General features: G+C 43.1%; 3 protein-coding genes across 3 annotated transcripts in view; 1 reads left to right on the top strand and 2 right to left on the bottom strand.

The window, feature by feature from the left end:
* cntf (ciliary neurotrophic factor) overlaps positions 1 to 6,786 on the bottom strand; it is an 8,492-nt gene extending 1,706 nt beyond the window's left edge. The window contains exons 1-3 of the mRNA XM_069697557.1: positions 6,410 to 6,786; positions 3,114 to 3,413; positions 1 to 3,025 (exon numbers count right to left, since the gene is read on the bottom strand). The exon at positions 1 to 3,025 is cut by the window's left edge and continues 1,706 nt beyond it. Coding sequence (XP_069553658.1) covers positions 2,849 to 3,025; positions 3,114 to 3,413; positions 6,410 to 6,505 — 573 coding nt within the window. The 5' untranslated portion in view covers positions 6,506 to 6,786 and the 3' untranslated portion in view covers positions 1 to 2,848. The remainder of the gene's footprint in view (positions 3,026 to 3,113; positions 3,414 to 6,409) is intronic.
* A 1,816-nt stretch (positions 6,787 to 8,602) lies between these two features.
* LOC138620356 (uncharacterized) lies at positions 8,603 to 10,660 on the top strand. The gene is made up of 2 exons (XM_069697504.1): positions 8,603 to 8,906; positions 9,205 to 10,660. The coding sequence occupies exons 1-2, from the start codon at positions 8,824 to 8,826 to the stop codon at positions 9,866 to 9,868; spliced, it is 747 nt and encodes a 248-aa protein (XP_069553605.1). The 5' UTR covers positions 8,603 to 8,823; the 3' UTR covers positions 9,869 to 10,660.
* Positions 10,097 to 19,703, bottom strand: zfp91 (ZFP91 zinc finger protein, atypical E3 ubiquitin ligase). The gene is made up of 12 exons (XM_069697503.1): positions 18,837 to 19,703; positions 18,482 to 18,519; positions 18,181 to 18,297; positions 17,725 to 17,761; positions 14,625 to 14,735; positions 14,447 to 14,539; positions 14,110 to 14,295; positions 13,869 to 13,919; positions 13,009 to 13,087; positions 12,382 to 12,496; positions 12,172 to 12,271; positions 10,097 to 12,083 (listed from the first exon to the last, which is right to left on the bottom strand). The coding sequence occupies exons 1-12, from the start codon at positions 19,250 to 19,252 to the stop codon at positions 11,060 to 11,062; spliced, it is 2,367 nt and encodes a 788-aa protein (XP_069553604.1). The 5' UTR covers positions 19,253 to 19,703; the 3' UTR covers positions 10,097 to 11,059.
* Between the last annotated feature and the right edge of the window lie 721 nt (positions 19,704 to 20,424).

Genomic DNA, 20,424 nt, shown 5'->3' with positions numbered 1-20,424 from the left:
ATCTCATGTTAACATATCAAAGGGTTAAAATCCAGTAGGACAAATGTTGCGCGGATAAAGCCACAGAAAGTGTTGCTGCTTGACCATAAAAGTTAAATGGCAGTGACACTGAAATATAACATAAGTAAATCAACACATTTGGTTGGCCTGAAGGGAGTCAGCCATAGATTCTTTATGAAAAGGTTGTTGATCATGCCGTCTTCATGATGTGCTTATCCCCCTACGGTTGTGACAACTCTAATAAGCGTGGCAGTTTCCTGCAGTACGACTGCTGCTTACAGAGATGCCGAGGTAAACTGATCCTCCCTTTGTGCTTTGAGCCATTTGTCTACAGCTCGCTGTCTTTACAGCAGAGGTCAACAGAGACGGCACCCGGTGGTGTAACACACTACATTCATAAGGAAGATGGACAGATCAAAAAATAATCAGTCTATAATCAGTCAACAGCACATACAAGAACAAAACCAGGAAGTGTAACTTTTGTAGTATGTGTAAGGACAGATGAACAGTGCTGTATGAGTCCCATGTGGGTCAATCAATGACTGGCAGGTGATTTGTGCAGCACAGACAAAAGAACAGAGGTTTATAATATGAGGTCATTGAAATCTGTAACCAGTAGAGAACTTTGTAACATGTTCTGCTTAATCCTACAATTTACTCTTCAATTGCCAAGGCAGATAATACAGTAACTGTCCTCGTAATACATCCCTTTCACAGTAAAATGCCAGCAAGCAGCATTTTGGTATTTTTACTTACTTTCTAATGATATTATAAACAGCTTGTTTTTGTGTCTGATAAGCCTTTAAGCCTTCAAGGATGAGTTAGTTTAACTCCGTGCTAGTTTTGATCAAGTCTGGCCAGTAACTACTCCTGCAGTCGAGTCCAAACCAGACCACTCAATTAAACAACTGGAAACAGCGAGCACAGCCTGAGAGGACAAAAAAAGTCGGATTCGTAGTCCTGCAGCAGCAGCGTCACCAGAGTCGATGAAAAAGAGTGTGATCCCCAACCCATATTGTGAACAGAACAGCAAATACATGTTGCATTTACAGTGAATCACATTTACAGGCACTGCCCTCCGGAGCATAATCAGATATTTAGAATGACATTGTGCTGTATGATGTATTTTCATTCTTTCCCAACAGATGAGGTGAATACCTTTTCACACATGTGCAACAGCTCTTATTTTCTCAGGGTTAACATTTCATCTTTGATTTCATGGACTCAGACTAAACCATAGACTGTATACAAAAAAGGAAAAAAGGACTAAAGAGACCAAACACATTTAAATCTGTCTGAAGCTTTGAACAGTTTGGAGTGTATTACTCAAATATCACACAGATTGTTTGAACTCACAGTGCACCTACCAAAAGGTTAAACACAGCATGCAACAAGACGTACATTAACTAAATAAATTCTGTGTAACAAAGTAAAAATAGAAATGTTCCCCTCGTCCATAAAATAAAAACACTGCAAAATTTGCCTGCTTTTAGATTTTTTTTTCAAATAAATCTGTTGATGTAGATGTTCTTCCATCACGTCTTTGTCTGTTTCGTGTTCCACGTTGGATCTTATTGCTTATCCAGTCAAGACTTTGATCCAATCCCATTTACATTATCTTCTCTTTTTTCACCCCGAAGCTTCATGCATCTTTAAAGACAATCCGAGTCTTCGGCTAATTTAATTAGTACTGCAGCCCACGTTATATGGACAGGTGAGAGCAGTATGTGAGGGTATTGATTAATTTCTCTGTTACATGTTCACAACCAATTAACCAATTAATATGCTGATTATTGCAGCTGCCCAATACATAAATAACTTGACAGACCCTTCAGATCCCGTTGAAATGGGCTGTGTGCCTTAAAATATTTGTTCATGTTGACTGTAATGAAGAACAGGATTTTTGTGTCTCTTGCTGGACTATTTTTTCTTTTTTAAATCATAAACTTCTTCAAAGGTTTTCTGTCACTTTAAATAACAAAAATCTCTATCACAAATGAATGTCATTAGATTGAGATTTTGTTGATGATTCTCTTTTATCACTTTATAGACTTTTGCTTTTTACCTTGTATCTCTGCTACACTCCCCGTTTATGATCCCTTTCAGACACAAGGTTGGTCTAGTGATGTTGTTTGGTGTTTGCGAAACCACACTATATGGTTTTATACCATTGCTAGTAAAGTGCAATAAAACATAAGAAAACCACAAGATACAGAATAAGTAGTGTTACTGAGGAAAAGGAAAAAGAAAAGGGAATCTCAGTAATAGCACAATTTAAACACTGGAGGGTGCTGTTACATACTTTTTTTCCTTTATAGCTCTACATCCTCAAATAATAATCCATGTTGCATATGATATGCTGTATAGGCACAAAATCAACCAGGATCCCAGCGCTGCAACTTAAGTAACGAGTTCAGCTGTGTCAAAGGAGTCGTGCATGTGAGAGTGAAACCATGAATGCGAGTTAGATGTTAGCGGAAGGAAAAAAGAAGTAAAAGTAACACCTTCATTTCCTTTTTCGCTGAACAAAGAAAGAAAGAAAGAAAGAAAACAAAAAACAAAAACTCTGCATCTCAAACTTGTTCCAACAAATGTTATGTTGGTGTGTCTTGCTCTCTATCTGAGGCCTCTTTTTACAAAACTCCATTCACTCGTCTCCCTGTGTCAGTAGTGATCTGTGTTTCTCTCAGCGGGCTGATATCATTCATCCGTTTCTTTTTTTCTCCATATCACTCAGTTTTTCACCTCGGTCTTTGCTGAACACTTTTCTCCTCTCTCATCGTTCTCTTCTCCCTGACCTCTTTGTTCTCTGCCAGTGATCTTCCTTCACTTTTCTGATGTTTACATCTCATCTCCGTGTGCTCCTCGTGCTCCGGACACTCATCGCCGTCCTCGCTGGCCCCTTGGTGATGACTAAGGGCGTGTCCTGCAAGGTGGTGATGGTCGTCTTGGTCCAGTGGTCCACCTCTTTGAAGATCCGGTACACCCAAAGCTTCAGCTCAAACACAATGCTGGGGCCGTCTAACTGCCAATGAGAAGAGGATAGGATGCCTCACTTTGTTTCCAGCAATTTGACCTTCATCAATATCACCTCTGCATATAGCAACACCTACCTCCAAGCTGGGAGTCAACATTTCTGTGCAGTCAGCAGCTTTGAAGAGTTCTCCAGTGTTGTCTAAGAGAAGCGACAGTCGTTCCTTCACCATCTTCCTCTGGTTTTCGTACTCACCCTTCTTCTCACCACCTAGCTCCTCTTCCTCTTTGGCGATAGCTCTGTCCAGCAAGCTGCGGCACTGTAGCAGAGCAGAGTGGAGGTGCCGGAGCTTGTCTCTGGTGTTCAGCTGGGAGGAAGGAGGAGGGACAGACACCAGACGGCTGTCGGCCACATCTACAGTGAAGCTCTCTTTCTTTCTCTTCGGGAGGAAAGAAAGAAAAGAAAAGAACAAAAGTGAGATTTGTGGTGACATAAATGAAAGAAGAGGGTGGAGATAGAAAGTGAAGCACATAATTGGAGGATTGAAGAACGCTTTCTATCAAACCACACTGATGTCACTTTGATGGCAATTTGTCCCAAAAGAGAACATCTTTGACAATGAGGGAAATCCTTCCTCCTAATGCAACAGGAATCAGAGCTCATTCAATGAACTTTTGAGGAGGAATTTGTGCCAAGCCCAGTTCCAGGAGGGATTTGTTAAGTAAACAAGTTAAAGGTTAAAATGAGTCAGTCAAGATTGCACAGAAGCTACAAAAAAAGTACTTCTGTAAGTGCAAACACATACCAGGCAATACTGTATCAAGGTTCCCTACTCAAGTCAAATGTCAAATTCCCTGACTTTCACTGACTAATAAGTTGAATTTCCATGACCTATAATTAACAAAAAAGACAGTCACCTTTGTGCTCATCAGATGAAATCCAGCCACATTATTTCATTTCCAGCAGTTTGAGAGCTTTATTTACCAATTCACAGGCGCTTTCAGGACATACATTATTTTAACTGTTCAAACAATAAACTAAGGAAAATATTTCTTATTAAATAAGAACAAAATGATTGAATTTCCTTGGGCTGCCTCTACTAAGGATTATCCTCCACTGGGCTGCAGCAGAGCAGTTCTTACTGTTGTCATGGCTGTGAAGGGCTCCCTCTCCCATAAATATATCAATAGCGGTTTTACATACTTTACATCTGCCTTTTTGGTTTTATACTTAACCAATCTCTGAAGTCATTGATTTGTAACCAAAGCTCTTGAAATCTTTATTTAAATACATACATTAAATACATTATTTTTGGCTGGACCGCAACAATGGGGCCAGAGCTACAAAGTGAGTGTCTGTCATTGAGAGAGTGAGAGATCAAAGTAACAACACTTTGGCTGAAGGCCATGACATTTCAAATTAGGGGCCCTCTAGTTTCACACAGGGTCCAGTCATATACTAGGTGTTGACTTAAACATATGCTTCTTTCGGGAGGGCCAGGGGGTCCCAATCAAAGGGTAAACACTGAATTTTCCTGGTTAAATTTTATATTAAAATGCTTTATTTGACAATTTTCAAACGAGTTTTGCCACACAAGAGTTGCGTGCACTGCAGAGGCGTTTAAGGAAAAACTGTGTAATTGTAAATACTAAAATAAGCATGCACATGCTGCTGAATTTAAGCTGCTGTGATACAAAATGTGTGTGTCGGATATCAATTTGTTATTGTTTACATAGAAGAAGCTTATTCAGCTGGTTTGGGTGGAGCTCAGCTATGTGTATTAACGTTAATAAACATGAGTAGCTCTCAGAAACTTTCAAGCGGCTCTCAGAGGAAAAAAGGTTGGCGACCCCTGCTTCATATTTATCGTACAAGTATGAGATTCTCAGCATGACAGCGAATAATCCACCTTCCCAAAATACCAAACTCAGCACCTCTACACTCCCAGAGCTATGAGTTAGAGTTATGACCCATCTGACATTATGATTTGGATAATGATGTTGTCACATTACTTCACAGTTGTGATCGTTGCTGACCGCAGCTTTAGTGACCTGTGAATCCCAGAGGCCTCCTCGCGACATTATACCGAGGCGTTACTGTTGAACCCTACGTGCAAGTTGGTACCAGTCTGACAAAGAGGCCTGGTGTGACCTGTACACTCTGAAAGTCAGGGAGGAAGCTGATGTTTGCTACTCAGGCTGTAGAGGGACTCTTATTCAGGCTGTTATGGATACCTCAGGAAGTGAACGTGCAGTCAGAAACAATATTCTCTGATTCACTGTGAACTACGATAACATGTTAGGCTCTGAAAAGGATTTAAGAGGTGTGAAAAGGATGTCGTAAACGAGTGCTTTCCCACCCAGTGAATAGGCAAGGGACAGCCTGCCTGGAAATAATAAAACTCTGCCTGGCAAATATTCAATTTGTACCAGATTCATCTGAGACTTAGGAGCCAAAGACTAAACCAAAATTTGTTTCAGAGACAATTCCTCGCACTGTCAAGTAGAGAAATGTACAAATAAGTCTGTATGACAGGCCAAGACATAACTAATCACTACATGGTGTGTTCACTGGAGTGTATCTGGAGCTGTAACTTCAGAGCTATAGCAATATTTCCATAAAGAAACTCCCACTGCCCACAAAGTCAGTGATCAGAGTGCGTACAAGAGAATGAAAGCTGAAGAAGACATGAAGTGTTGAGGAAGGAAGAGTCAAAGTCGTGGGGGTGAAGTGGATGAGAAGTTGTATGGCAGGCCGCTCCCTTGCTCCTAGCGAGCTGGCAGGAAACCAATAAGTTTTAATAACCAGCAGCTCTCACACCTATAGGCAAAGAGACCCAGGCTTCTTGGAAGAGAGATGAAGGCTTCGTGCCCAGGCATCTACGACTGTGCCAGAAAAACGCCCACCTCTGTCATTCCAACGAGGTTCACCTCCCTCCACACTGCATTCCTACACCCCCCCCCCTTGTCCTACACATTATTTGTCTCTTTCATACACACAAATATACACACAGTCTCTCTCCTTCTTATCTTGCTTTTGCACAGCATCCCTTTCATCATTCTTTTGTGCTCTCTCTCTCTTCTCTCTCTCTTACACACACACACACACACACACACACACACACACACACACACACACACACACACACACACACACACACACACTTTGTCTATGCATTTCTTTAAAATACTCACACTTGCACATAGTTAGGGCATGAATGCGCAGCAGACATTCATGACACACATACTCAGAAAATCTATTAACTTTCCATTTAACCTTGGCCTATTTCTCTTCCCGCCCGCGCGCGCACACACACACACACACACACACACACACACACACACACACACACACACACACACACACACACACACACTTCTTTCCTGACCTGCTGGCAGGTTACAGCCAGTGGAAAAAGCAGGCTCCTGTACTCACATAGATCTCCAGTAAGATGGAGCACTCGTGATGCAGCTGCTCGGCTATGGCAGCAGCCCGAGCCGCAATGGTCCTGCTGTGATCCGAGCCGGTCATGCCTCTAGTCCGCCTCCCTGGACCTCCAGCTGCCTCTACCGGGAAGTACACGGGCTCTCTGAGCAGCACAGCAACAGGCCAACCTCTAATATCCGCCTGTGTGCGCCTGGTTCATCCTGACAACACCGGATTCCCGGTCACGGTTCATTTCAGCTAACCCCTCAGTTCCCCGCAGCGTGAAACTCAAGTCAGTGCTGCGTTAATTGGAGCCAGAAAGCGTCTCTTCTCTTTTCGTCTGCTTACTGTTTAGTTTCTTGTGTTTCAGAGTTTGTAGCCAACTCTCCGCCCTTTCCCCCGGGAACCTGATGCCAGGCAGGAGGAATTTAACTGGACACGCGGGGGCGGACAGCCACGGAGGGGAGGAGCTCATCAACTTATTCATGAGGAGCTTATCTAATTTACTGGTAGTGACCAAAGCAGAGATGGGCTAAATTTAAGCAGGACGCAGCCTGGACTATTTCAGACTGTTTCCGTGTGTGCATGTCCTCCTTATGGTAAAAAAAAAAAAAAAAAAAAAAAAGAAAGTATCACAGCACCACCACAAGTCCCCGATCAAACAGGAACCGACTTCCCAACTACAGCGCTGAAATCCTTACACTGGTAGCGCATGCATCAGTCATAGTGATCCAGCTGGAGCCGGAGTGATACTGGATATCAGGAACCAACGCCAATACAGATGTATAGTGTCGAAAATAAATAATAGATATTACTATCAGCTGCTGTACCTTATAAATATACTGCACTTACAGTATATATGAAAACACGTTTTTGCAATGATCACTCAAATGATTCTCGGATACTTTTGATACTTTTGACCAACATATGTAATGGTGCCTGGATACTTCACAAGTTTTTTCTCACGGAAACAACGAACACCCATCTGGGGTAAATAATTATTATAAAGATTTAAATAATAAAAAAAAAAAAAGGAAAAATACACACAAATTGAACAATTTCTAATTTACCCCAATTATCTTTTTCATTATGTTTTGTAACAAAAAAAGAGTTTTATATCGTGGCATATCAGCCAACATATACGGATACCGATATATCTGTGAAAGGCCAATATCGGCTTATAAAATCGGCCGTGCGACAGGGCTAGGTTGGGCCTTAAATCCACTAATTAGGCAGTTCTATGAAAATGTTGCCCTATTTTGCTGCAAGTACAACGTACAAATAAAGGGCTCTTATGGTGATTTTACCGATATCCTCCTCATTAAAATGCCTGTCAGTGTTAATGGAAAGACATACTTGCAAATATTTCTACAATGGAATTTAATTAGAGGCAAATGCATAAATAACTGAATATTAAGACCTCTCTCCATTACAGACATAATAGCAGGAAGGAAATGTGTTACGAATAGCATTAACAATGCTGTAATTCATTCAGACAAAAAAAACTTTGTAATTAAAAGACTTTGCATGACAATTGATTGCTTGAACATTTTTAGTGGCAAGACACGTTTCTGTACTGCAGTAAGAACTTTCATGTCATGTCAAGGCACAAGAACATGTCAACGCTTTAAAGGACTGCTACAGTATGTAAAACCACAATGTTGGAAATGTAAATATATAACACATTAAACTGGATGCTTCACTGAACAAAGGCAAATGACTTTATTAAAGATACTGAGATAAATAAATTGCCATAAAAGTCTAACATCATATAAACAAAAAAAATCATCTGCAATTTAAACTTCCACAGTACAGTATATAATTTTTCTGACAAAAACTTCACTAAACATTTTAACAGTATTTCATGTGTCAGGCTTTGCAGAGTTAATTCATATTGCAAAATATTTGCTATTTAAAGATAGGCCTTGAAAAGAATGACATGGTATGGATTAAAGTAATTTGAGGCATATTTGTGAACACAAATTTGGGGCTTAACCCACTACAAAAACACGGTTCAGAATATATAATAAAGAATATGAAAAGACATTTCTAACCTATACAAACTTAAAACGTATTCCGTAACAAAATCAACAGCCTTTAATGACCAACTTTTAATGCCAATATGTTAAATTCTAAGGTCAGTAATGATTTAAGGGTGCAGTACCACGCCTGCCCTGCAGGTGTCAGTGCAGGCTCTGAGGATGTAGACGCAGCGCGACGGCTAATGATAGCAGCTGACGTTAAAGCAAGTTTAAAGAGGAAACGGTTGAATATTTTTCCACGGGATTATTTTCGTGAGTTTATCTTTTTTTTTTTTTTTTTTACTCTATTGGGGACTGTTATCTAGGAACACAAATAGTGCACTTTAAATCTGAGGCTGCGCTCGGTGGCTAACCAGCTTAGCTTCAGTCGATATTGAAGGCATGAACTCTCTGGTGGGCTACGGAGTGTCCTCCGAGTCTGACAGCGATGGAGAGGCAGAGGATGTAAACAACGGTGGAGTTGGGTGAGTAGACGCTTTAAAATACATCCGTCGACAACCACAGTTTTGTCAAATGGCCGTGTACAATAGGTAATTACTATACCGTATGTCATAATATGCTGTGTGCACAATTACAACGTTGTTAAGCTCCATATTTACGTCTGTTTCCGTGTGTGCACATTGAGAGCAAGTAATAGTACAAATTTCCTTGTATGTGTAAACATACCTGGCCAATAAAGCTGACTCTGGTTCTAAATGTCTCTACCGTACATTTAATATGAACGTATCTTTCTCCTGTAACTCTTTTCGTCTTGTCTTAAAGTTCTGTTGAAGGGGTAGCTGATGGGGCAGCAGCCGCCCAAAAAACCCGCAATTTTTTGCTGGAGTCTGGTTCAACCTCCAGCGAGTCAGAGCTAGAGGAGGATCCAGAGCCCTTTTCATCTCCAGCAGCATCCTCTGCGGGCTGCCAGGTCACCCTGCCCTCTCCCTCCCTGGGTCCCTTCACCCCAAATAAACTCCCCTCTCCTCCTCTTAATGCCTGCTCTGACAGCAGTGTATTTGCAAACCCCTTCAAGGCTCAGGCAGACCAGAAGCTCAGTGCCCTGCAGAAACACGTCCCCCTCACAATGCAGGCCAAACCCTCCCAGATTGGGGGTAAAAGGATGTGCGTGTCATACAGGAGAGACGGGAGGTGCAGGTTCGGGATCAAATGCAAGTTTGCTCATGACAGCGACCTCCAGACTCCAGCTGTTCATCCAGACTGTCATCCAGCTGCGAGTCCAGAAACCGGGGAAGCAGCTCAAGCTGTGGACGTCGTCCGCGGTGGAGGGTCCCAGAACATCCAGCAGGAGACAAGAGAGGAACAGTCAGAAGGGCAGCAGGGGAAGAAGAGGAAGGTTGGACTGAGCAACACTTTGGTTCCCCCCAAAAGAGCTTTGAAGCAGTATAATATGCAGCGGGACAGAGAGCGGATCAATATGTCCTGATGCATGTTTTACGCTGAGCTTGTATGTAGAGTTTGTGCACTTTAGATTGTAGAATCAACTAATGACTCACACCTACAATTACATCATAATTGCAGGACATTTTGGTTCAAATTCTATCTATTTGCTCGAGGATGTGTCAATATGTGAGACAGAGAAAAAAAACATGATGCTTAAAGGTTTGGCTCCCCCCCAAAAAAATATTCTCAAACAATTACAAAATACTTTAGATAAATGTTAAGACATTTATTTACATCTTATAAATGGACAGGTTTTTTTTGTGTTTGCTCTAGCACACATCCTAAGTGAGAGATCAGAGAGGTGCTGACACATTAAAAGGTTTTCTACATAGCTTTGCTTATCAAAGTACATTACACTTCAAAGGTTATTGACAAATCAGTGACTGTGCTTGCTGTTACTTTACGGGTTCACGTGTGATTCATGATGTCCAGGGTCACCTCCCGATTCACAGAAGATGACTAAGGACTTGTGAGAGTGAAACTATACAGGTTATTATTCTCTCAATGTCTACAAACAGCTGCACAAACATAATTGAAACAGGTTTAATGACACTGCCAAACTCTGAAATATGCACATTCTGTGAATTTATACAGGCCTGTGAAAGATCTCTTTTTAGTCCTTCTTTCTTTGTGAGTCTTTGTAATTGTCTGTTGTTTTTTTCCCCCCAATTTGTCAACTGAAGGTTTCACAGTACAACTGGACCAGAAATGAATAACTGCTCAGTGTTTTGAGCAAAATTTACTCACCTCAATATTAAAGAAGTTTATAACTTTCTATTGTGTATTTCGTGTTTAATCCATCATATAAATTAAAGTGATTTATTTCAGTAAGAACTCTGTTGATGCCACACGTCAGGCATTTGATGTGCTGTATATTACCGAGAGGTATGCTATATTATTGCATAACAGCAACAGCTTTGCAACATGACCTCAACAATATACACACTCATGATCGGCTAGTTACAGGCCTGTTATGTACAAAGGCAACAACATACACACAAATACATACATGTCTTTCCCTGATACAGATATTCTAGAGAGCTACCAAATATGAGTGAACAGTACATAACATAAAGGTGATCCTACATTTACCTCACACATGGCAATACAGTATATCAGGTCGCTGATGACATAAATTGCCTCTATCTTCTGTTTTGTGAGCAGCATCCTTGTTTTACATGAGGGCCTGCTGCACATGTCTCTCAGCGGCATCAGCCAGGACATCCCCCTGTCCTGTATGCTCCCAGACCACACTGTCCTCGCCCATGATTTCTGTCTGCTGAAGGGAGCTGGCTGACGGAGAAGAAGAGGAGAGCACTGTATTGTCCAGCATAAAGCTGTCCCCGTTGGTGGAGGCTGGATGGTGGGGCTGCGAGGTGGACAGGAGAGGAGGGCTTGGGGCGGCTGTCTGCAGGGTCTGGAGCTGCTGGGAGGTTGCTAGAATGGGGATCTGATGAATGTGGGTCTGCGAATGGCTGACGGGCTGGAAAGTCATCTGGAGGATTTGTGTCTGCCCCTGGCTCTGCTGCTGCTGCTGCTGCTGCTGCTGCTGCTGGGAGGAATAGGACTGAAGAGGCTGGAGTTGGGGCTGATGCTGGGTCACCACTGAGCTGGAGTGGAGGGTCAGCTGTTGGATTTGGGGCTGCTGCGGCTGCTGAGAAGTCTGCACAAACTGGACGGGCATCTGGAGCTGGAGGTGAGTCTGCTGCTGGTTGTCAGCTGGCGAAGGGGGGTCGATAGGGGACAGGGCAATAGTCACTGGCACCTGCATGGTATGGAGGCTCTGGTCTTGTCCCAGTAAAACCACCTGGTGACTTACTTGCTGGGTCACATGACCCATCTGGGACACCTGAGCCACATGCTGCCCAACTTGCCCGTCCTGGCTCAACTGGTCCACCTGGCCATCCTGCCCAATTTGGCTCACATCCAGGCTGGTGACCTCTGCTTGCACAGGGTTTACCGGCATCTCTAGCAGGGAGGCCGGGGTTGTGATGAGGGCGCCGGCATTGGCTGCCAGCGCCTCGGCGATCAGGACCTCCGGGTGACTCTTGGCCTTGTGGGCCACTACACAGTCCTTCTTCTCAAACTTCTTGCCACAAATGGAGCAGGAGAACTGATAGGTGGCATCAGCATCATGCTTCTTCATGTGCCAGTTGAGAGATGCCTTCTGTCGACATGTGAAGCCGCAGATCTCACACCTAGTGACAAAAAAATACATTAGCAATCTCGGAAAACGGAACAAGTTAAATTGAGAAAGCATGTGAGCAAAACTAAAGCACTACTCACTGTAGGGGCTTCTCTCCGGTGTGGATCATGCGGTGCACAGCCAGGTTGTGGGAGCTCTTGAAGGCACGAGCACAGAACTCACAGATGTAGTCCCTTTGGTCTAGGATTACAAAACATTCAAATATAGATGTGTTTTCGGCTTACTTTCATTAATAAGTCCAGCTAGAAATGATCTGACAAACATAAAGCATGTTTGTGCTGTGTGTGTACCTGTGTGGTGCTTCGCATGACGCAGCAGCTGCTTCTGTAGGCGGAAAAGCCTTCCACAAGAAGGGTGAGGACAAACGTACTTCTTCTTGAGTAAGTGCTGGTACTTTATATGGTGCTGGAGTGAAAACAAAGGATAGATTATCAGAGGCAGCTGGGCGGAGCAGCTAAAGGATTGAAAACTGGCAGTTAATGAAAGTTTACCTTGAGTGACGGTGGGAAAGGTGTTAAAAACACTTACAAGGAATCAACAGTGGCATTAGCAAGTGTCGTCAAATTCTTAATAAAACGACAACAAAGTTCACTGGAAGTGTCTACATGTTATAACATGTTGTGCACACCCCACTTGTTGCTGATGTACTAAACATTTCATTCAGAATTCGTTGGTGGAAAACAGGTTTTGGTTAAAGTTAGTTTAACCGAAGCTTATCAAGAAATACTTATAAATCAGGGAATTTTAAAAAGGATTTTCTCATCTTTTTCTGATTTATATTAAAATAAAAACTTAAATGACAAATCAATAATCTCCAGGCGCAGCTCTGTTATAAAGCTTAAATGCAGTAGATTCCCACCAACTATACAGTGCTGGGAGTGAATAGCTTCCAGTGACAAATAACAACCGGGACGAACCTGTAGGTAGCGAGGATGAGCCAGCACCGTCCCACATCCCTCCATCTCACAGCGCACATATTGCACTGGGGGCTTCTTCCTGTGTGAGTGAAGCACACCACAACAGTGAAGCCAGCTTATTACATTGGATCTCTGCCTCTTCACTGATGTCCTACAGGCACAAATTAATTTATCATTGTGTCCGTTGTTAAACACAATCATACGAGGGGCGAACAAAACGTTACGACTGTTCCTGTTGTGCAGCATCGTGATGTGCATGAAGCACGAAGAAAATTCTGGCCTTCGTAAGTATTCCGAGTGATGCTGTTTTATCAAAATCAGCACCCGTGACACGTTTTTGTGACCACCGTTATGTGCACATTTGCGATTTCACCATCTGGTGAAAAGGAGAATGAACAAAATCAACAACAGAGATCCTTGAAATGTTTCAACCGAGGCAGAACATCATTGTTCAAGACCAAATAAGGCGCATTGGGGCGGAAGTGCAACCAGGTCGATTTTCTTTGACATTCACGGGGTTGTGCAGGCGTGAATTCATCGCTCGGGGTCAGACTGTCAACTGTGATGTTCGGAGATGTCTGAAGGAAAACATTCAGCGCGATGACACTGGTTCTCCAACATGACAACAAGCATTGAAAACAACACCACCAAGCAATTAAACTTGGAAATCGCACTCTGAGCTTATAGCTTCGCACGCGTAGCGATGGACGGCATGTTGCTGATCTCAACAGGAACAGTCTTTAAAGTTTTTGACCGCCCCTCAAATACCCGATTTCTGGATAAAATTCAGACACGGTGATCTGTAAATATATATTATTAAATCCAGATCATAACACCCCCCACACCAACATCCACTTCACCTTCTCTTTGGTAGCCGTGGGGTTTTGTCGTCTTTTTTCCGCCGGCCTCTCCTAACACAGTAAAAACAAATGACATTTACATAATAGTGTTGTGTCAGAAAATCAAAGCCATATTCTATGACATTAAATTTAAACCGAAGCTACAATAAAGCAGAGAGGAAGAACTGTTGGTTGTCATTTCAGACAGACAGAATATGAATGACTCCGGTTGATAACGTTTCCTTTCTTGAAGCACACTTACTTCCTGGGTCCGTCTGGATCCTCCACTATTTCCTCTTCCATCTTCACTTCCTCTTGCACGCTGTCCACGTTGTCTGAACCTTCTACTTTGATCTCAGCAACCTCTTTCTCTTTCTTTGGTGCTTTCTCTTTTTCTCTCTTCTCTTTCTGTCGAGGAGGCGCTCTGCGCTTCGGTTTAGGAACATCCCTAAGAAAACAAAAGAAATACCTAATCACAAATCAATATGTACAAACATATGATTTACATATATATGTGTATTGTATGTCTAAACGTAGTGGAAAAACTGAAGAAAAGCAAACAGAAGTGCAAACCCAACTCCTCCCGCACACACACAAACCTTTCAGCCTTCGGGTCGTAGCTCTGGTCATTTAAGTCGTCCGTAAAGGGAACATCTTCCTCACTGCTGAGAACCTCTTCCTCCTCCACACCGCTGAAAGCAAAACGACAAAATCACTTCAAACTGCGTTCCACACTGTCTGCACCGGGGTCAAGTGATGCGTTTGAGATAAGCGTACCTCTGAGTCTGCGGCTGGTAGTTCAGGTCACTTGGGTCATCCTGAAATGGAGGATCTTCATCATCCATGACCGCTTCAGCAGCATCCTCGCTCTCCTCCTCTTTCTTTTCACTGCGACAGCACAAGCGTGAAACCCGGCGGTCATCACAACACAAAGCCAAGCTCTCACTCAGTTACACACTTTTGCAATATACAAGTAAGACGGTAAAGAAGATCTGTGGTGATAATACATGATATGAAATGCCGCCTCTTTCTTGTCAAGGCTGATCAATATGTGATTTCTTTTAAAAAAAAATATATTTCAAAACGAAGGTTAACCACGGCATCCGACCGGGTAAACATACAGTGGGGCAAAAAAGTATTTAGTCAGCCACCAATTGTGCAAGTTCTCCCACTTAAAAAGATGAGAGACGCCTGTAATTTTCATCATAGGTACACTTTAACTATGAGAGACAGAATGGGGGGAAAGAATCCAGGAAATCACATTGTAGGATTTTTAATGAATTAATTGGTAAATTCCTCGGTAAAATAAGTATTTGGTCACCTACAAACAAGCAAGATTTCTGGCTCTCACAGACCTGTAACTTCTTCTTTAAGAGGCTCCTCTGTCCTCCACTCCTTACCTGTATTCATGGCACCTGTTTGAACTTGTTATCAGTATAAAAGACACCTGTCCACAACCTCAAACAGTCACACTCCAAACTCCACTATGGCCAAGACCAAAGAGCTGTCAAAGGACACCAGAAACAAAATTGTAGACCTGCACCAGGCTGGGAAGACTGAATCTGCAATAGGTAAGCAGCTTGGTGTGAAGAAATCAACTGTGGGAGCAATTATTCCCGGCCAATGCACAGTGGTTAGCACTGTCACCTCACAGCAAAAAAGGTTCCGGGTTCAAATCCGGTCCTGGGCCTTTCTGTGCGGAGTTTGCATGTTCTCCCTGTGCTTGCGTGGGTTCTCTCCGGGTTCTCCGGCTTCCTCCCATCATCCAAAAACATGCACCTCAGGTCAGGTTACCTGGCGCCGCGCTAGTGGCAGCCTGCTGCAGCATCTCCCCCTTAGAGCCCCCTGCTGTAGTGAAGAAATTTCCCCTCGGGGATTAATAAAGTGTATAAAATAAAAATAAAAAAATCAAATTAGAAAATGGAAGACATACAAGACCACTGATAATCTCCCTCGATCTGGGGCTCCACGCAAGATCTCACCCCGTGGGGCCAAAATGATCACAAGAACGGTGAACAAAAATCCCAGAACCACACGGGGGGACCTAGTGAATGACCTGCAGAGAGCTGGGACCAAAGTAACAAAGGCTACCATCAGTAACACACTACGCCGCCAGGGACTCAAATCCTGCAGTGCCAGACGTGTCCCCCTGCTTAAGCCAGTACATGTCCAGGTCCGTCTGAAGTTTGCTGGAGAGCATTTGGATGATCCAGAAGAGGATTGGGAGAATGTCATATGGTCAGATGAAACCAAAATAGAACTTTTTGGTAAAAACTCAACTCGTCATGTTTGGAGGAGAAAGAATGCCGAGTTGCATCCAAAGAACACCATACCTACTGTGAAGCATGGGGGTGGAAACATCATGCTTTGGGGCTGTTTTTCTGCAAGGGGACCAGGACGACTGATCCGTGTAAAGTAAAGAATGAATGGGGCCATGTATCGTGAGATTTTGAGTGAAAACCTCCTTCCATCAGCAAGGGCATTGAAGATGAAACGTGGCTGGGTCTTTCAGCATGACAATGATCCCAAATACACCGCCCGGGCAACGAAGGAGTGGCTTCGTAAGAAGCATTTCAAGGTCCTGGAGTGGCCTAGCCAATCTCCAGATCTCAACCCCATAGAAAATCTGTGGAGGGAGTTGAAAGTCCGTGTTGCCCAGCGAAAGCCCCAAAACATCATTGCTCTAGAGGAGATCTGCATGGAGGAATGAGCCAAAATACCAGCAACAGTGTGTGAAAAGCTTGTGAAGACTTACAGAAAACGTTTGACCTCTGTCATTGCCAACAAAGGGTATATAACAAAGTATTGAGATGAACTTTTGTTATTGACCAAATACTTATTTTTCCACCATAATTTGCAAATATATTCTTTAAAAATCAGACAGTGATTTTCAGGAATTTTTTTTCTCATTTTGTCTCTCATAGTTTAGGTGTACCTATGATGAAAATTACAGGTGTCTCTCATCTTTTTAAGTGGGAGAACTTGCACAATTGGTGGCTGACTAAATACTTTTTTGCCCCACTGTACATCTGATTTCTGTTACAGCTCGTAGAGCAATTTTTTTGACTGTGAATGTCAAAGACGGTGAAAGACAGACTGTTTGCAAAATCCTATATAATCACATATTTAAAATTCACAGAATGTGAAGAAATAGCAGTTTTGGTGTTACAACAAATATGTACATGAATTGTGTTGCACATTAGTTGACTGACGTTAGCATGCCAACCAGCTAGCCCCATGCCATCCTGTCCCAAAACACTACCCCGCACCTCAAGAGGTGATCGTGAGTCACTGTTAGGTCTGCCCAAGTGACCATTATCCCCACCAACATCCGCTCTCAGCAGGAAAACACATTTGCAAAGTGATAGAAGTAAAAGAAGCAAAACAAGAGGTAGCATTGGTGTTGCTTTCCACCGCTGCAGGCGGCTCTCAGAGAGTGAAGGAAGGAAGTCCGGTGTTGAACTCGATATCTCTTTTTGAATGGTCAGTAAACAGTTGCTGATGCTAATGTTCTCCAGGCAGCTCGTCATCTGGCGATCCACCAGACAACCAACTACCGAAGGCAATTTTTGTGGGGAAGAAACCACGTGTACTGAACTTGTCTGGACGATTCAAACCAGATTTAATGAGGACACAAACCGTCCAGAAAAACTAAAGGTGAACTGGCGAAACCCTGAGAGCAGGACTGAGGGCAGACTGGACGCTACAGTGACTCACTATCGCCTCTTAACATACAAAGTGGTATTACAGAAGTTAAATCTCATTGGATAAAACTAATGAGTAAAAAAATGTCACTTTCTTAAATTGACCTATTAGCCCTGTATACCTTAACCACATGTTATGTCACTTTCGCCCAAAGGGCCAAAACTGTACTTACATTTCATACTTCTGCTTATCGTTTACCTCTCCTTCCACTGCGGTGTGACAGAGAAACATGGACATCATAAGTCATAGAAATATGACAAAATCACTTTTAGCATCTAACGCCTTCATACAAACTTACTAAAAGCAGGAATACATAAATCAAACAATCATTTAATTAAAGTCTATTGCTCTCTGAGCAGGTGAAGTACTGGAAGTGGAAAAGACAAAAGGTAGGATTGCACCCAGTGTGTTTTTTTTTCTTCTCACAATCAATCCACAAGTGCACATGAATGTAGCCAGAAGTCACGGACATTTTTCCGCAGAATAAAAAACAACAACAACAACAAAAAAAACTTAAGCAACAGTCAGCAGCGTGACGTTTCAGTGCTTCTGTGCTGGCATGATTTGATTGTTGAGCTATAGGCCTACATGCTGAACCACAGCAGCTCGCTGTCAACAAGTTGCTCACCAGCTGGATTCTCCATTCCAGGTTCGGTCTTACACACGGGCTTGGCAGAGCCGCGGACGGCCCTGCCAGACGGGGGCTTGGCACGGGTCTGTGCTGGGGGGCGTCTGGAGGGGAGAGCTGGAAACCGGGAGTAGAAGCATTCAATGAGACTGTGTGAGTGATACAGGCATGACACTAGGACACACAGCAGCTCTGTTTTAACTGCACACATATTCACACAGGTAGAGCATGACGTTCAACTTAAATGTAAATTCAGATAGAACCATATCAAAAGGTTTTCATGTGTAATTTAATGAATTACCTTGAGCATCTGTAGCAGGTTTCTTTGGGTCTTCTTTGCTGCAGAAAGATGGGAAGAAAAAAAACAGAGATCTTACATTTTCTCTGTCTGCACAGGGACACAGCATCATTGATCATATCTCTAATAGGATAATAGTTTTAAAAGTTGCAGTATTGAAAACAATTGTGATTATTTTGGAGAGACAGGTGAGTTTTACTCCACCCTTCCCAGGCAGAGAGCAGAAAGGGGACGAGCCACGCTGAAGGCGTGCTTTTGACAGGAACTGGTCCCACCGACACGCGATGAAAGTCCTCATACGCTCATTATAAAGAAATGTGGTGTTCTGTAAGCAACAACTGATCAATTAAAAACTTACTCTGTGCCTTGAAGGCAGTCTCCTGCGACCCCCCCTCCAGCCTCAGCCGAACCAGCAGAATCTGAATTTTTCTTCCGCCTGGAGTTGGAAACTTTCCTCCGCTTGCTCGCTCCGTTGTCCGGGCTCGGTTCGTCCTCCTCGTCGTCGTCGCTTTTGGTGTCCTTCAACCAGGCCGGTACTGCCCTGGTTGACCTGTCTCTTAACACCCGTCCCGAGGTCTGCGGGCTCGACGCAGCTCCGTTAACATCCGTTGCTGAGGCGGCGACACCGGACCTAGGGCGGCCCGCTCCCCGCTCTCTGAGCGCCCTCCGCGGTGTCCCGGCCGTACTGGTGGCCGGGGTCTGCTCTGCGGCCTTGTCCCCCGTCGGCTCTTTTGCTTTATTTACATCCCCGGCACGGTCGCCGGCCGGTTCCATCACCGTGAGGACACTTCAGCCCACTTTAGATTCCGCTTTAAGTCAAGCAGGTTTACTCGCAAATTGAGGAAAAACTGACCACATCTGCTTTAAAGACGTTTTGAGTCCAAGCGGCCTTTATCCAACAGTGCTGCATTTTCTGTTGGCTTCGTCGCAATTTAAATGCATACATTTATTACATTGAAATTGAAAACTTTTCTTAATTATCTATTCAGCAATAAACCGAAATAATTTTAAAGAAGCAGCCACTAGTTTCTCGTTCTTAAAGCTATAGTAAACCTACTTATTCGCCCAGGCCTTGAGCGCAACCATTTTGTGCGCTTTGTTGCGTCTCCTTTAAGCCAAATATAAACTGAGGCCGCATTCAGGAGCGGCAGCGCGTGTCTGCAGCTGCGGCAATCATCTGGATGTCCTCCTGTGCCTTTCGCACGTCAAGTCGGCCGAGACGGTGTGTTTGTAGATCTGCAAAGGCGGCAGCAGCCGTGCAACAGCAACGTGCGCGCAGACGGCTTCCGGGGCATCATGGGAACTGTAGTGAAAATCAGATCTCTACAATTTACAGTTTGCTGTAAGGATAGTTGTGTCTTTTTTTTTTTGGCGGGCTTTTATTGGTTTTAGACACAAAACTGTAATAAGAAATCCTGGCCAATTAACAGTGTATTTATTATTATTATTATTATTATTATTTTGATAATATAATGATAATATAATGAATATTACAAATATTTGTGGAATTGTGGGAAGTTGTTTCATCCATGCAGAATATTTTTCCTGTTTTATCAGCTGAAATGACTATTTTAAGTCAATTTTTTTTTTAGTATTTAATTTGTAGCCTACATTATATTTGTACTTTATGTTAAATAAAAATAATGAATTAATAAGCTACCCTATTTTACCCAATACACCATACATTCTTCTGGCATGTGTTGAATTCATATTTTAACCTTAGAAATGCTGAGTTTGGTTTATGTTTTCACAGTAATCTGCCCTGATTACTGTGGAGCTAACATGGCTGCCACTAAAAACCTGCACTGACTGGTCTGAACAGCAGCTGTGCTGCAGGCTGCTATGATGAAGTGCCTTCACCACCAGATGGCAACATTATAACACAGGCTTTAAGTCTAACTTTCGCCTGCCTTAAAAATAATCAATCAGGCTTAGTGATGATTTAT

Source organism: Brachyistius frenatus, unplaced genomic scaffold (genome assembly GCF_029030835.1).
Source record: "Brachyistius frenatus isolate BFR_SWC_R1_liver_20210118 unplaced genomic scaffold, ASM2903083v1 Contig_23, whole genome shotgun sequence".
In the NCBI taxonomy this organism is placed as follows: domain Eukaryota; kingdom Metazoa; phylum Chordata; class Actinopteri; family Embiotocidae; genus Brachyistius; species Brachyistius frenatus.
The sequence above is the reverse complement of the archived record's forward strand: the minus strand, read 5'-3'. Positions and strand labels throughout refer to the sequence as shown.

Coding starts and splice junctions, on each gene's coding strand:
- zfp91 (XM_069697503.1), bottom strand. CDS start 19,252: ATGGAACCGGCCGGCGACCGTGCCGGGGATGTAAATAAAGCAAAAGAG. Junction 18,520..18,836: donor GACTGCCTTCAAGGCACAGA/GTAAGTTTTTAA, acceptor ATCTTTCTGCAG/CAAAGAAGACCCAAAGAAAC. Junction 12,497..13,008: donor CTCATCCTCGCTACCTACAG/GTTCGTCCCGGT, acceptor TTTTCACTCCAG/CACCATATAAAGTACCAGCA.
- LOC138620356 (XM_069697504.1), top strand. CDS start 8,824: ATGAACTCTCTGGTGGGCTACGGAGTGTCCTCCGAGTCTGACAGCGAT. Junction 8,907..9,204: donor GTAAACAACGGTGGAGTTGG/GTGAGTAGACGC, acceptor CTTGTCTTAAAG/TTCTGTTGAAGGGGTAGCTG.